This window comes from Poecilia formosa, unplaced genomic scaffold (genome assembly GCF_000485575.1).
Source record: "Poecilia formosa unplaced genomic scaffold, Poecilia_formosa-5.1.2 Scaffold862, whole genome shotgun sequence".
NCBI classification, from domain to species: domain Eukaryota; kingdom Metazoa; phylum Chordata; class Actinopteri; order Cyprinodontiformes; family Poeciliidae; genus Poecilia; species Poecilia formosa.
The window spans coordinates 63985-76555 of record NW_006800801.1 but is presented as its reverse complement, the minus strand read 5'-3'; the positions used below and the strand labels follow the sequence as shown (position 1 = coordinate 76555).

At 39.4% G+C, this 12571-nt stretch overlaps 1 protein-coding gene across 3 annotated transcripts in view; it reads right to left on the bottom strand.

Annotated features, from left to right (window-relative positions):
- Positions 1-7453: 7453 nt before the first annotated feature.
- Positions 7454-12571, bottom strand: part of LOC103131867 (phospholipid phosphatase-related protein type 5-like) — a 16931-nt gene continuing 11813 nt past the window's right edge. The window contains exon 3 of one of the 3 annotated variants that reach the window (XM_016666963.1): positions 7454-7827. In XM_016666963.1, coding sequence (XP_016522449.1) covers positions 7597-7827 — 231 coding nt within the window. In that variant the 3' untranslated portion in view covers positions 7454-7596. The remainder of the gene's footprint in view (positions 7828-12571) is intronic. The other 2 variants (XM_016666965.1, XM_016666964.1) reach the window with 2 other exon arrangements.

Genomic DNA, 12571 nt, shown 5'->3' with positions numbered 1-12571 from the left:
TATATATTTGTTTTCCTTCTTTTGGCTCTAGTAAATAAAATAAAATATTTATTTGAGATAACTTGGTCAAAAAACAACTCCTGAAGATTCAGGTACCACCTTTGCCTCCCCCAAAAGCATGAACTTCTAGCTTTAAGAAATTCACTGTCAAATCTGAAGAAACATATGTAAGTTAAGTTGCTAAATGCTATCTGACTTTTGGGTGTGAATTTGATTTAGTTTAGTGAAGTTTTATGTAACCTTACCAACCTTCTTGTAAAAATCGACTGCAATAAGTAAATACAATTAAATTCTTATAAGCTAGCGTTAACTGGCCAGTAACACTGATTACTGCGGTCGGAGGCACATGGAGCGCAGGATCTCCTGCCATGAATGTCTCAGGTAACGTTAAACTCCTCCACGTCCTGGTTATTGAATTAATGTTAGTGCCATGTCATATTAACATTTACAATTATATTCAATAAATTAGAATATGGGTTCCAATGAGGCTCGTTTATCAGATTTTGAAAGCAACTTAGGCAGGTGATAAACATATTTTTATTAGGCCTACATTTCTGCATTAAGTTTTTTTTATTGGTCGCAAACTAATCAGAAATGTCATGTTTTCATTAGCTGTAAGCAACAAATTAACATTTACAAATAAAATGGGGAATTAATCTGTACGATGTATTTAACTTGTGAGCTGAGTTACTGAAATACATTAACTTTTAGGAAATATTCTAATTTATTGAAAATAACTGTAGTTAAGGACTGCTGGAGTGATGTTGGCTCAGAGATAAACTTTCACACAGTGTTAGCTACTACCCTGTTCATTGAGGCAGGGAGGAGTAAATGACAGAGGGATAAGTAAATAACATCTGAGACGGTGTTTCCCACAGCTGGAGACACCTTAGGTCTTGAAATATCGTTTCTGAAAATATATAATAAATACATAGTTGCATTTCATGTTAAAATGTTCATTGACAGAGGGATTTTTATTTTTTTAAACCAGCTTTAATTTTGTTTGAATCAAATACAACATGGTGCATTTTTTTAAAATTACAGTTTATTTCCTAATTCTATGAGAATTGATTTAAATGATTTGGTATAGCTAAATTCTCATCCATTCCTGACCATCTAGCTGCCGTTTTTTTTTTTTGTTCCAATTAAGTATGGGACATCTGTTAACACAGTCTACTGAATGATCCAAATCAGGTTTGCCACCACATAGTTGGAACAAAAGCCTGCAGCCACTCTGCCCTTTCGGAGAGATCAGTTTGAGATCATTGCTTTAAAGAGCCCACCCTTTCTCATCTCCAGCAATACCTTGCAATGACTGCAATGGCCATCAAAAAGAAAGGATCTGACTCCAGTGAATGTGCTTCAACCAACAAGCAGAGAAAACTCAAGGAAAACAGTAGAATTTCTCAGAAGAAATCACCATGAGGTGACAAACTTTATTATCCATGGTTTCCACCCTTTTGAAATAGTGGAACAGTCAGGATTTTGAAGCCTTGTGCAGCAGCTTCAGCCTAACTCCACTGTGATGTCTCGTTCAATAGTTCGAACCATGATTGAAAAAAACTACAGCTGAAATGAAGGCAAATCTAAGGAAAAGGGCAGCAAAATATCAAATACACAGCTACAACAGATTCCTGGACTTCACACCGGCATAGCTTTATTGGAGTTACTGCTCACCGGATAGACCCTGAATGTCTTGAGAGATCTTTGGTAGTTCTTGCATGCAGTCCCTAATGGAAACAACATTAAGGAGACATCTAGTTGAGCCACCAAGTAGTTCCACCAAGTAGTGGAAGTGAATGACAATGAAAAAGATGACATTCTGGGAAGTGGAGGTAGAGGGTATTGAAATTGCTTATTGTTGATTATTGTTCAGAATATCAATAACCAAAGCATCATAGCTGTGTCTGCCATGTGCTTAACCTGATCTCAGCAATGAATATCACCAAAGCAAACTCAAATGAGACCTACAAAAAGCTTTCACATGCAGCGTTTGCCACGTGTGGGGGTCTGTGGAACAAGAGTGCTTGATCCACAGTAGCTGCTGTGGTAACTGAAAGAGAGTGCAAGCTTCAACTCATCTGCCCCAATGGTAGCATTCAATTCGCAGGGGACAATGTTGGTTTGCATAGTGTGTTTGCCTTTGTAGAATTATTTGGGACTCAATATTGCAGTCGTCTTTGGTTCTTTGAAAAAGACAGTTTTCAAACTGTATCTTCTAAAGATGATCCAAACGTTGTTTTAAGAACTGTTCATGGGTATAAACACTGTCAGACTGTACAAACAGATCCTAGATCCTTTATGTATGTGGTGTGAAACATGTTAATCAGTTTAATTCACATAAGTATTTCAACAAAGCCAAAAACTTCTCTATAGATATAATACATGATATTCTAGAGGGTTTGGACAATTTGATGTGAAACTGATTCTGAAAAACATTCAAGGTAACTTCCTATGTGCTAAACAAGTTGCTAGTAGAATATCTGCATACTACAGTTTCAATCAGCAGCAAAACGTCCATCCACGTCAACAGATTAGAGGTAATGATTTGGGGCTGACACCCATTCAGTCTAGGTGCTTGTTATGCAATATGCCTCTTTTTGCTGGATTGATTGAGACAGACAATTAACACTGAAATTTTCTACTTTTGCTTCTACATATTAACATGCTATTTCCACCAGTCTTGTCACGACACATGTCAATGTACCTCAAACAACTAATCATTAATCATCATCAACTACTCATGCAATTATTTCCTGAAATACATTTCTAGCTGAAGCATCACTTCATGATGCTTTACCCTTGTAGCATAACCCTAACCCAAACATAATTTCTTCAAGAAATAATTAAAAAAACATCAAGAAACAGAAAAGATGGTGACACCTAAAACAGGGTGAAGAAATTGCTGAAAAATTTGGAATTGTGTTTCATGTACCGAGGCAGAATGTGAGATGCCTGTATTTTGAAAGATTTAAATGATTGTAGTAAAAGATGACAGTATTTTTTTTCTCTGTAGAAAATTGCTAGAATGTGTTTTAAAAACCATTATCACACCCTCAAGGTCAAGCATGGGCCAGAGAAGATTCTAAAAGTGTTGCACATAAATGATCCATTTGATGTTCAACATAAAACCAGCTTCAAATTCAGTAAGGTATGACATATTACGCCTTACATGTTTTTCCATTTTATGCAGACCTAGGATTATTGTGCTAGTGGATTCCTTATCAGTTTGAAGTTAACTATTAATGTTCATGTGTTTTTGAGATCAGCTGCTTGGCACGGCAGGGACACCTGAAACCATTTACCTCGAAAGTTTTATTACAATTGACTTGAAGCCCTGAAATATAATGGCATTTATACAGTGTTACTGCAGCATTACTAAAAGTTGACAACGGATCTTTAAAATATGCTTTTGTTAAATAAAGTGAAGTTTTCCTGTGGTAATTTTATTTTACTCAATTGTACATTTTTCTTCAGTTCAGCATTTAATACCATTGTCCCAGAGAAGCTGATAGTGAAGCTCCATGACCTGGGACTTTCATCATCAATGTGTGTTTGGATCAGGGTCCTTCTCAGATGGTGAGAATAGGGGACTGAACATCATCCACCCTGGTTTTGAATACAGGCACACCACATGGCTGTGTACTTTTTCAGGTTCTTTTTGCACTGTTGTTGGCTGTGTAGCCATCGACTCCTGTAAAAGGGTTCTAAAGTTCACAGATGATACCACAGTAGTGGGTCTGATAATAAACAATGATGAGACCCTGTATAGCGATCGCTATACGTCGATCAATCGCGGAAGGTTTTGAGTCGATCTCGGCAGATGACAATCTGAATGCCACCAGGATGCTGAGACCAGCACTTCCTCTTCTGATAGGCTTATCAAAAATATTCACTAAGATCCTAGACGTTTGTAGCTTCATTAAAAAAGAATAATTATTTAAAAAAAAATCAACGAGATGTGTTAAAATTAATAATCTCAGTAATTATTGTTTGAACAAGGTGTTGCGCAATTCAGTGCGTTTCGGTCCCATCAACAAAAAAGAAAAAGAAGGCGACTCAAAGACCGACTGACGAGCAGAGCAGGAGTTTAAATGAGCTACTCAACCACCGCTATGTTCATGAGAGGCTTATTAATAATCGAGGAATAAATATCAAGCCTGGAAACCTGATATTGTAACGACTGAATGTTGTGTTTTTAATGTAATCTCTGCTTGGCTTGCGGGCGCAGGTTGTTGCCACGGCAACAGGTGTGCTTAAACTCCAAAGAGACAGAAAGTAAAAAGGTAGGAGTGGTTTAGAGTTGATCACCTGTTCGGGTTGTTTTACCTTTGTTTACCTTTGCTGTGGCTCATCACACCCGCTGTAGTTTCTGAATGTTCAATAAACGACAAAACTTGGACTAATTACCTCGTTCTTTGTGAGTATACGTCACAACAAACATCAAATAGGATAAATATATTTCATTAAGTTTTAACTAATTCTACAGCGAAAATTATGTGAAATTAAATTAATTATATCCCGACTTCAGAAGATTTGCCTTTACATTTACTGGGCTCTTTGGTTCCTCCTATCAGTCTGTAGTTTCTCATATTGAGGTCATCAAACCAAATTTCAGATCTACCATGACTGACCGACACCTGCTGGCCTCAGGTTTGCAACCAGCTTCTGACTGAGAAACCAGTAAGCTGCTCCCAGTGTCAGAATCTCATTGAGGAAGAATCTGCATCAGGTTTTCTGTCACTTTATTATTTCTGCTACAACTGATGCATATTCGCATATAAAATAAGTCAACAGAGTTTAATTTGCAATTTTTATGTCTTTGTGTCATGAGGTAGATCTCAGGCGGCTGGTGAGAGAAAAAGTAGATCTTGCTCTCAAAAAGTTTGGGCACCCCTGCTGTATAGGAAGGAGACCTCTTTTCTGATGAGGAAGACACAACATAGACTCTTCTTCCTCAGGAAACTGAAAAGGTCTGGGGTCTGGAGTCTCTGCTCAGCTGCTCAAAAACTTCTGTAGGGCTGTTATCGACAGCATCCTCTGCCTCAGTATGACTGTGTTGTACGGCAACTGCACAGTCCAGGACAAAAAAGATGTGGTTAGCGCGGTGAAAACTGCCCAATGAATTGTGGGAGTCGGTTACCAAACCTGAACTTAATTTAACCCTTTCATGCATAGAAGTCACTGAACTGGACAGCTATCTAAAAGCCATTTTCTTGGGTTTCTTATGGAATTTTATGTTATAAATGCACACAGACCACTGAAGTGGGCACGCATCATACTATACACTATCAACTACTGGCCATCCACTGCAATTGAAAGAAATTTTTTGTTAAATACGATATGGCAGACAGACAAAAAAGCATGCCGTCCAACCTAGTCCTTCCTTCTACTGTAGAAGACTCTTGCAGGTAAAAAAATATATTGTGACATCAAGTAACTCCTAAAAACTTATACTACTGATGTGTTTTCCAAATAACTGTATTTGAAGAAAATTAAAACTGATCACCTAGAAGAAAAATCCAAGAATCCTCTGCTGTCTGGGAAACGGTAAAAGTACATAAAAGCTACAACCACACAGATAAGGAACAGGTTTTTCTTTCTCAAGGGCTGTGAAATCCATCTGTCCACCTTCCAACCCTTATATAACTTTGTTATTGCAGTTTTCCTTTTCTTGTAAATATTATTGTTTATTTAGTGCACAAATATATGTGCATATTTTCTACATTTATCAAGTTATCCTACTAAGTTGCAATTTTTTTTGAATCAGAATTAGCTGTTTTTAATCATTGTAAACTTGGCCTTCGGTACAGTGTCTTTTCTAGCTTTTCTGTTTTCTGTCTCTTTTCTAGATTGACTGTCTACCTCAGTCAATCTACATCAGGGCCGGCATCCTGCATGTTTTAGTTCTCTGCCTGGTTTAGCACACCTGCATCAAATGATGGCTCATTACAAGGCCTAAGGAGAACACTGACTTGATGAGGAGAATGTTACAACCACTAGGGAGTGAACTAAAACATGCAGGATGCTGGTCCTCAAGGACCGACTTTGGACACCCCTGATCTACATCTTTCCACTGACTGCTGATACACCTGAATTTCTCCACTATCAGACAATAAAGGATATTTATTTTGTATTTCTATATTTCTGTGTCTTGTAAAGCTGTGAAATGTTGATATCTTAATGACCTTAAGATGTTTCACTATTTTATCCTACCCATGTTCCAAACAGGGGCTGTTCCTCAGCTTCATGTTACTAAACTGTGCTGTGACCGGGCTTTGCAGCAGCAGCTGCTGATATATGGCAGAGCTCTGATTATCCAGCAGACACTCACAGGTAAAACTGCCTGCTATTCATAGCAGTGCATTTAAAGAGGATTCACACCCAGACACTCACACAGATGGTGACACTGATGTAACTTGGTAGCTTGACAGACCTATAGTATTTTTATGAATGAATGAATTCAATAGGGCTCAATAGTTGATGAGCAACAGCAGCTGGTAATCCTTCAGATGGATTAGTTCTTATCCAGCTCAAGATTGTGTTTTCTCAGTGCAGCAAACTGACTTCAGTCTGGCTGATGCTCTTTCTTGAGATGCTGTCACTGTGAGTATTATCCAGATCCTCACACAACAAAGGAAATTCCTTATTCTGCAGGATGACTCACCTCTTCTATTTGATTTGCCATTTGCCATTAAACTGTTTATGAATGAATATTCAGAATTGTTTTTTATTTGTCAAGTTTGTGCAAGACTTTGGTTGCACTTTGTTCTCAATTAAGACATTTCTGGTACATATACAGGAAAAGGGGAAAATACTCAAATCATAGTTCATATACCTACAGTTTACATCAAAAGTTAGAAATGAATTAGATCTTATATTTCAGAACTGAATGATGATAAAGTCAAAAGAAGGCCTTTTTATTTCAAATATAAATGCTCTCTGTAGCGGCAGCATAGTCTTTGGACTCAACAAGTCTGTCACCTTACATTTATTCTGAAAAGATCATGGTTTCATCAAAGACTGCTTGTTGAATGTATGATGACTTGTTTGAGATACTCTTGATAATTTATGGTTCTTTCTATAAGACTAAATTTAGTTTTGGTGTTCTTTAATTCATCTGACAAAAACAACATTTTGTTTCAGCATAAGATAATGAACACTGAAAAAATAAAGACTTCTGTCTTTAATCCAGATTTGTGACTTTTTCTTGTCAGAGTTCAAATATTTTCTTAGAATTCTGACTTTATTCACAGATTTGCAACGTTCTGATTTCTGACATTAACCTCAGAGTGCTGACTTTAATGCAGATGGGCATCTGTGAGCTACCAGTTGTGCAGGAGAAATAACTGTCAGGAGGAACGTCATATTAATTTATATGTAATAAAAAAAAGGTCCTAATTCCTTTTTCCATAAGCTAAACCTTATTGCTTTCCTTGCACATTTCAGGCAGGTTTTACAAAGCCAGTAAACACTGTTGCTTCCATGAAGCCCCATCATGAGGGGATGAGCAGTGGGCTATCTGCCATTTTTACCCACTCAAGGGAGAAACCAGCAGTTCAAACAAGCTGACAATAAATTCAGACAATAAATTCCTCATTTATTGTAATGAATGAGACAGCAGCGAAGTGTACTCACCAGCAGCGTGGGCAGCCCGGCCACCACGGCGTACAGCAGGATGGGCGGGACGGCGCTGCTGTCCTCCGGCCCCAGGTACGGCTTGGTGTACGACGTGTCGTAGCAGAAGAAGCCCTGCACGTGCACGGTGAAGGTGTCCGTGTACTCGAAGTAGTAGGCCAGCATGATGGTTCCGGCCATGATCACCAGCTGGAAGTACAGCATGATGCAGATGGACAGCGAAAGACATTTATTTAGAAGCCCCTTTAGTGCGGTTTCCTCCCTCCGCCTCCTCTCCTCCCGGAGCTAGCCGGTGGCAGAGCTGAGAGGCGCTGACCCGCTCATAACGGCTCGGCTGCTCGCGAGGAGCCGCGTTATTCCCGCTTCCTCTGCTCACAGCTCCTGGTGCTCTTCAGCACAGAGTGTGTGAGACGGAGGGAGGGAGGAGACAGAGAGAGAGAGAGATTGAGAGATGAAGAAAGAGAGAGGGAGAGAGAGACGTGGACAATCTCATGTATGAGTGAGGGAGGAGGAGTTCACTTCCAGGTGAATAGAAAGCGGACATATTGATAGACAGAGACACAATCGGAGATGTCACATGAATCTGGATCACACAGAGCGTCCTGTCAAATCCTCCGCTGCAGAATAAAGCATCAGTCCAGAGAAGTCTCCAGGTTGTACGGGGCCCTGAGCAGCGCGGGACTTAGGGGCCACTTCCCGTTCAGTCCATCTTTCACTACTATGTCCCAATGCAATACGGATAACACATTTTATGTTGAATTAAGTGGCGGCGTTAGGGGGTGCTATAGCTCCCCCTGTAAAAGTCATAGCACCTCCATAGCACCCCCAGAAAATATTAGATTTATTTATTTTTTCATATGATTTAACGTTACTTATATGTAGTTGTTGCGGCATTTTCATCAAAAGACACAAAATAAAAATATACTGCTCAAAAAAAAAAAGGGAACATTTCACTTTAATTTTGTGTATGGCTCCAAATCCAGGCCTCCATTGGTTAATAAATTTGATTTCCATTGATGATTTTTGTGTGATTTTGTTGTCAGCACATTCAACTTTGTACAGAACAAAGTATTCAATGAGAATATTTCATTCATTCAGATCTAGGATGTGTTATTTGAATGTTCCCTTTATTTTTTTGAGCAGTGTAAATTATTATATACTGAGTTAAAAAGAAAAAAAAACATCCCACAAGAGGATTTGAACTTTGAGTATTATCACTTTCCAGGAAACAACTGACATGATGCCGGCTCCGCCCCAATGCAGACGTGGCGCAATCCTCCCTCAATCATTCCGGGGTACGTCCCTTATCTAGACTTAGATGATACTGACAGTGTTTATCATAGCAAACTACCATATGTTAGTCAGCACAAAGGTAACCGGTAGTAAGCATACATTTTTTTTATCATAATAGTGATAGTCAAATCAAGCCCTGTAGCGGTTAATTAGGCAATTAAATAAACAAGTTAATTAAAAAAAAATATATATATGACAATATAACCCTTTGTACGTGATGTCACTGTCTCCACCACGATGGATGTCCTAACCTATGCTCTTCTTTATAAAGCCTGTCAAAATACGTACACGTGGTAGCCTAATGTCGCTTTTATTTAGTTGATTTTGCAGTAAAATGCTCACAAGGTGCTGCGTGGTTGGCTGCATAAACAGACAAGGGTCAAAACCAAGCTTGTCATTTTTATTTTAATGAGGAAAGATCCTGCGATGGATAGCAGCCATCAATCATGATGACTGGCAGCTCTTGGTGTAACCACGGATTTACAGCAAACACTTTATACAAGTTAAGAAGATTAACGTTCATATACTTTATAAGTTAGTATGATTAGAAAGATATCAAATATCGCATTATGGTGAAGGTAGCGTCTAACCATCAGTAACCATGGAAACAGTGCCACGCCGTCATGTAGCCTAGCATGTATGGAAAAAAAATGATTAGCGTCTCGTCTTTTGTACGTTTTAAGGCTGCTCCGGTTTAAGGTCACTTTATGTCACTATGTCATAAACGCTGTTTATGACATAGTGACATAAATCATGTGCTGCGAATTCAGGCAAAGTCGATAATTTGACCAACACGAGGGAGGAGGTACGGGTCGGTTTCTAAGCTAGCTGTTTCAGGCTTCTGTAAATACCCCCGTCTATGAGCCCAACCAGGTGCGTTACGTTCACAAATAAATTAGCTTGATTCCAGCAAGTAGAAACCATGAATAAACTGACAAAAACAACTTGGAAAAACAACTTCAGCCGCTCAGTTCAATACTCCCGATTCTCACTTCTGATGTACATCATGGCACTTCGAATGATTAAGTGACGTAGTTGCAAAGGGTCAATACTTGGGTATCGCCTTTGTCATAAATGCTTTTTTAACCTAAACAATGTAATATTATCTGGAAGTAATCTGGCTAATGGATAATGGCTCAAGGCTTCGTGCTGATGTCTAAGTGTCAAATAAATGCAAATCAGTCTGAAAAATAACAATACTAATGTGTTTGTGTTAATAACTATAGGGGGAAAAAATCTGTCATAGCATCCTCAGTAAAATGCCTAGCTCCCCCCTTAGCACCTGCAGAAAAAAATTTCTGGAGCCGTCACTGGTTTAATTCAACACAGTTATTGTGGTAAATAATTTTAAGCTATTAGCACAGTCAATGTATTGAATTGAACATGAAATGTATCATAATTTTAGATGCTTTGTGACATGATGTTGGTTGTTGAAGTGTGGACCCAAATGCAGAGAGGCAGAGGCAGCTGCTGAGTTGAATGATTTAATGAAATGATACTGAACACTTACAAAAACAGAATATCTAAGGTAGCAGCAAAACATGAAGCCAACATCCAGCCAGGAGACACGCGGAAGGAACAGAGACGCAGAGTGAGCTGAGGTGAGTCAACGTAAGGATCTGACGAGAAGTAGGACAGAATGAGAGGCTTAAATACCAGGAATAATATAAGGAATAACTAGATAAAACAGAAACACCCAAAGAACAAAATCTCAACCCAAAACCGAGAATCCTGACTCTTTGCACCAGCTTAATCTGATGCAGACAATCTCACCTACAATTAACAATAGATTTGTAGATTTAGTAAATCAGTCAATCAATCAATCAAATTTTATTTGTATAGCACATTTCACCAGCAAGACATTTCAAAGTGCTTTACGTCATAACAAACACAAAAACACAAAGTCATGCAACACAGAATCAATAATCAAAACATAACATTAAGTCAAGTGCCATCATTAAATGCTTAATTGATTACATTTCAAATACAACTCTAAACGGGTGGGTTTTTAGTCGAGATTTAAAGGAAGTCAATATTTCAGTTGTTTTACAGTTTTTTGGAAGTTTGTTCCAGATTTGTGGTGCATAGAAGCTGAATGCTGCTTCTCCTCGGTTGGTTCTGGTTCTGGGGATGCAGAGCAGAACCAGAACCAGAGGGTTCTGGAAAGTTGATACAACAACAGCAGATCTTGAATGTATTGTGGTGCTAAGCAGTTCAGAGTCCATTACTATTCCCAAGTTTCGGGCCTGATCGCTAGGTTTTAGCTGCAATAACTGAAGCTGTGCATTGACTCTAGATCGCTCCTCTTTAGATCCAAAAATAATGACTTCAGGTAGTAATAGTTAGTAATAGTGTGCTTATTACTAGTTAGTAGTAGTTATAAGCACACCGATAGGTAGTGCTTTTTACTACTTATTACAGTAGGAAGCTATAATCATTTTTAGAGAGGGTCTCAAGTATTTACGGATTTTAGCTATTCACAGGTGGCTGCAACCACCATGAATACCAGGACTCAATTATCTCCCAATCTCCTGAGACCATTGTTTTTTTGAAGAAATGTTTTTGAAGGCAAGAGGGTGCGTAACATGATGGGAATCCCAGCAGTTATTAAATGTGTCAAAGTGTATGTTTGTTTTGTGCAGTCAGAATATTTTCATGAGTATGAATTATTGTGAAACCTGTGAAAAATGACAAATGTTCTTGCACAAAGAGTCTGGAAAATGAAATTATGTTTCAACCATTTTTTTTAACTGCCCTACAAAGAACAGAGCCATAAAACCCTGCATGGTTCATATGCTGACACCATTGTAGGGATCAGAAAAAAAGATAGTCACTGTACAATCACTGTGCCATTATCTGTGGCATTTTGAGTTCTAGACTAATACTAATTTCATGGACCAGTCCAGGATATTATTTTGCGGAATTACTGTATTTTCCGCACAATAAGGCACACCTAAAAACCTTCAATTTCCTCAAAAGCTGACAGTGCACCTTATTATCCGGTGCACCTTATACATGGACCAATATTGAGCCACAAGAGGTCTAGCAACTACTGTAAGCAGCCGCCGACTTCATTTTCACCCGTAGAAGAAGAAGCGCGCGGTGCATGCTGGGATAGTTGTCAGAAGGCAGGTTTGTAATCTATTAATAAAGTTTGACTGACCTATCTATCCTCTCCTTGGGCTGCCACCTTATCTTGGTGAAGGGGTTTGAGTGTCTCAATGATCCTAGGAGCTATTCTGTCTGGGGCTTTATGCCCATGGTAGGGTCACCCAAGGCAGACAGGTCCTAGGTGAGGAACCAGACAAAGCACAGCCTGAAGACCCCATATGAAGGAAAATAACTTTGGATCTGGCGTTCCATCGCCCGGACACGGGTCACCGGGGCCCCACTCTGGAGCCAGGCCTGGAGGTGAGGCACAATGGTAAGCGCCTGGTGGCCGGGCTTTTACCCACGGAGCCCGGCCGGGTTCAGCCCGAAGAGGAGATGTGGGTCCCCCTTCCAATGGGCTCACCACCTGTCGGAGGGGCCAAAGGGGTCGGGTGCAATGTGTTACGGGTGGCAGCCGATGGTGGGGACCCTGGCGGTCTGATCCTCGGCTGCAAAAGCTGGCTCTTGGGACGTGGAACGTCACCTCTCT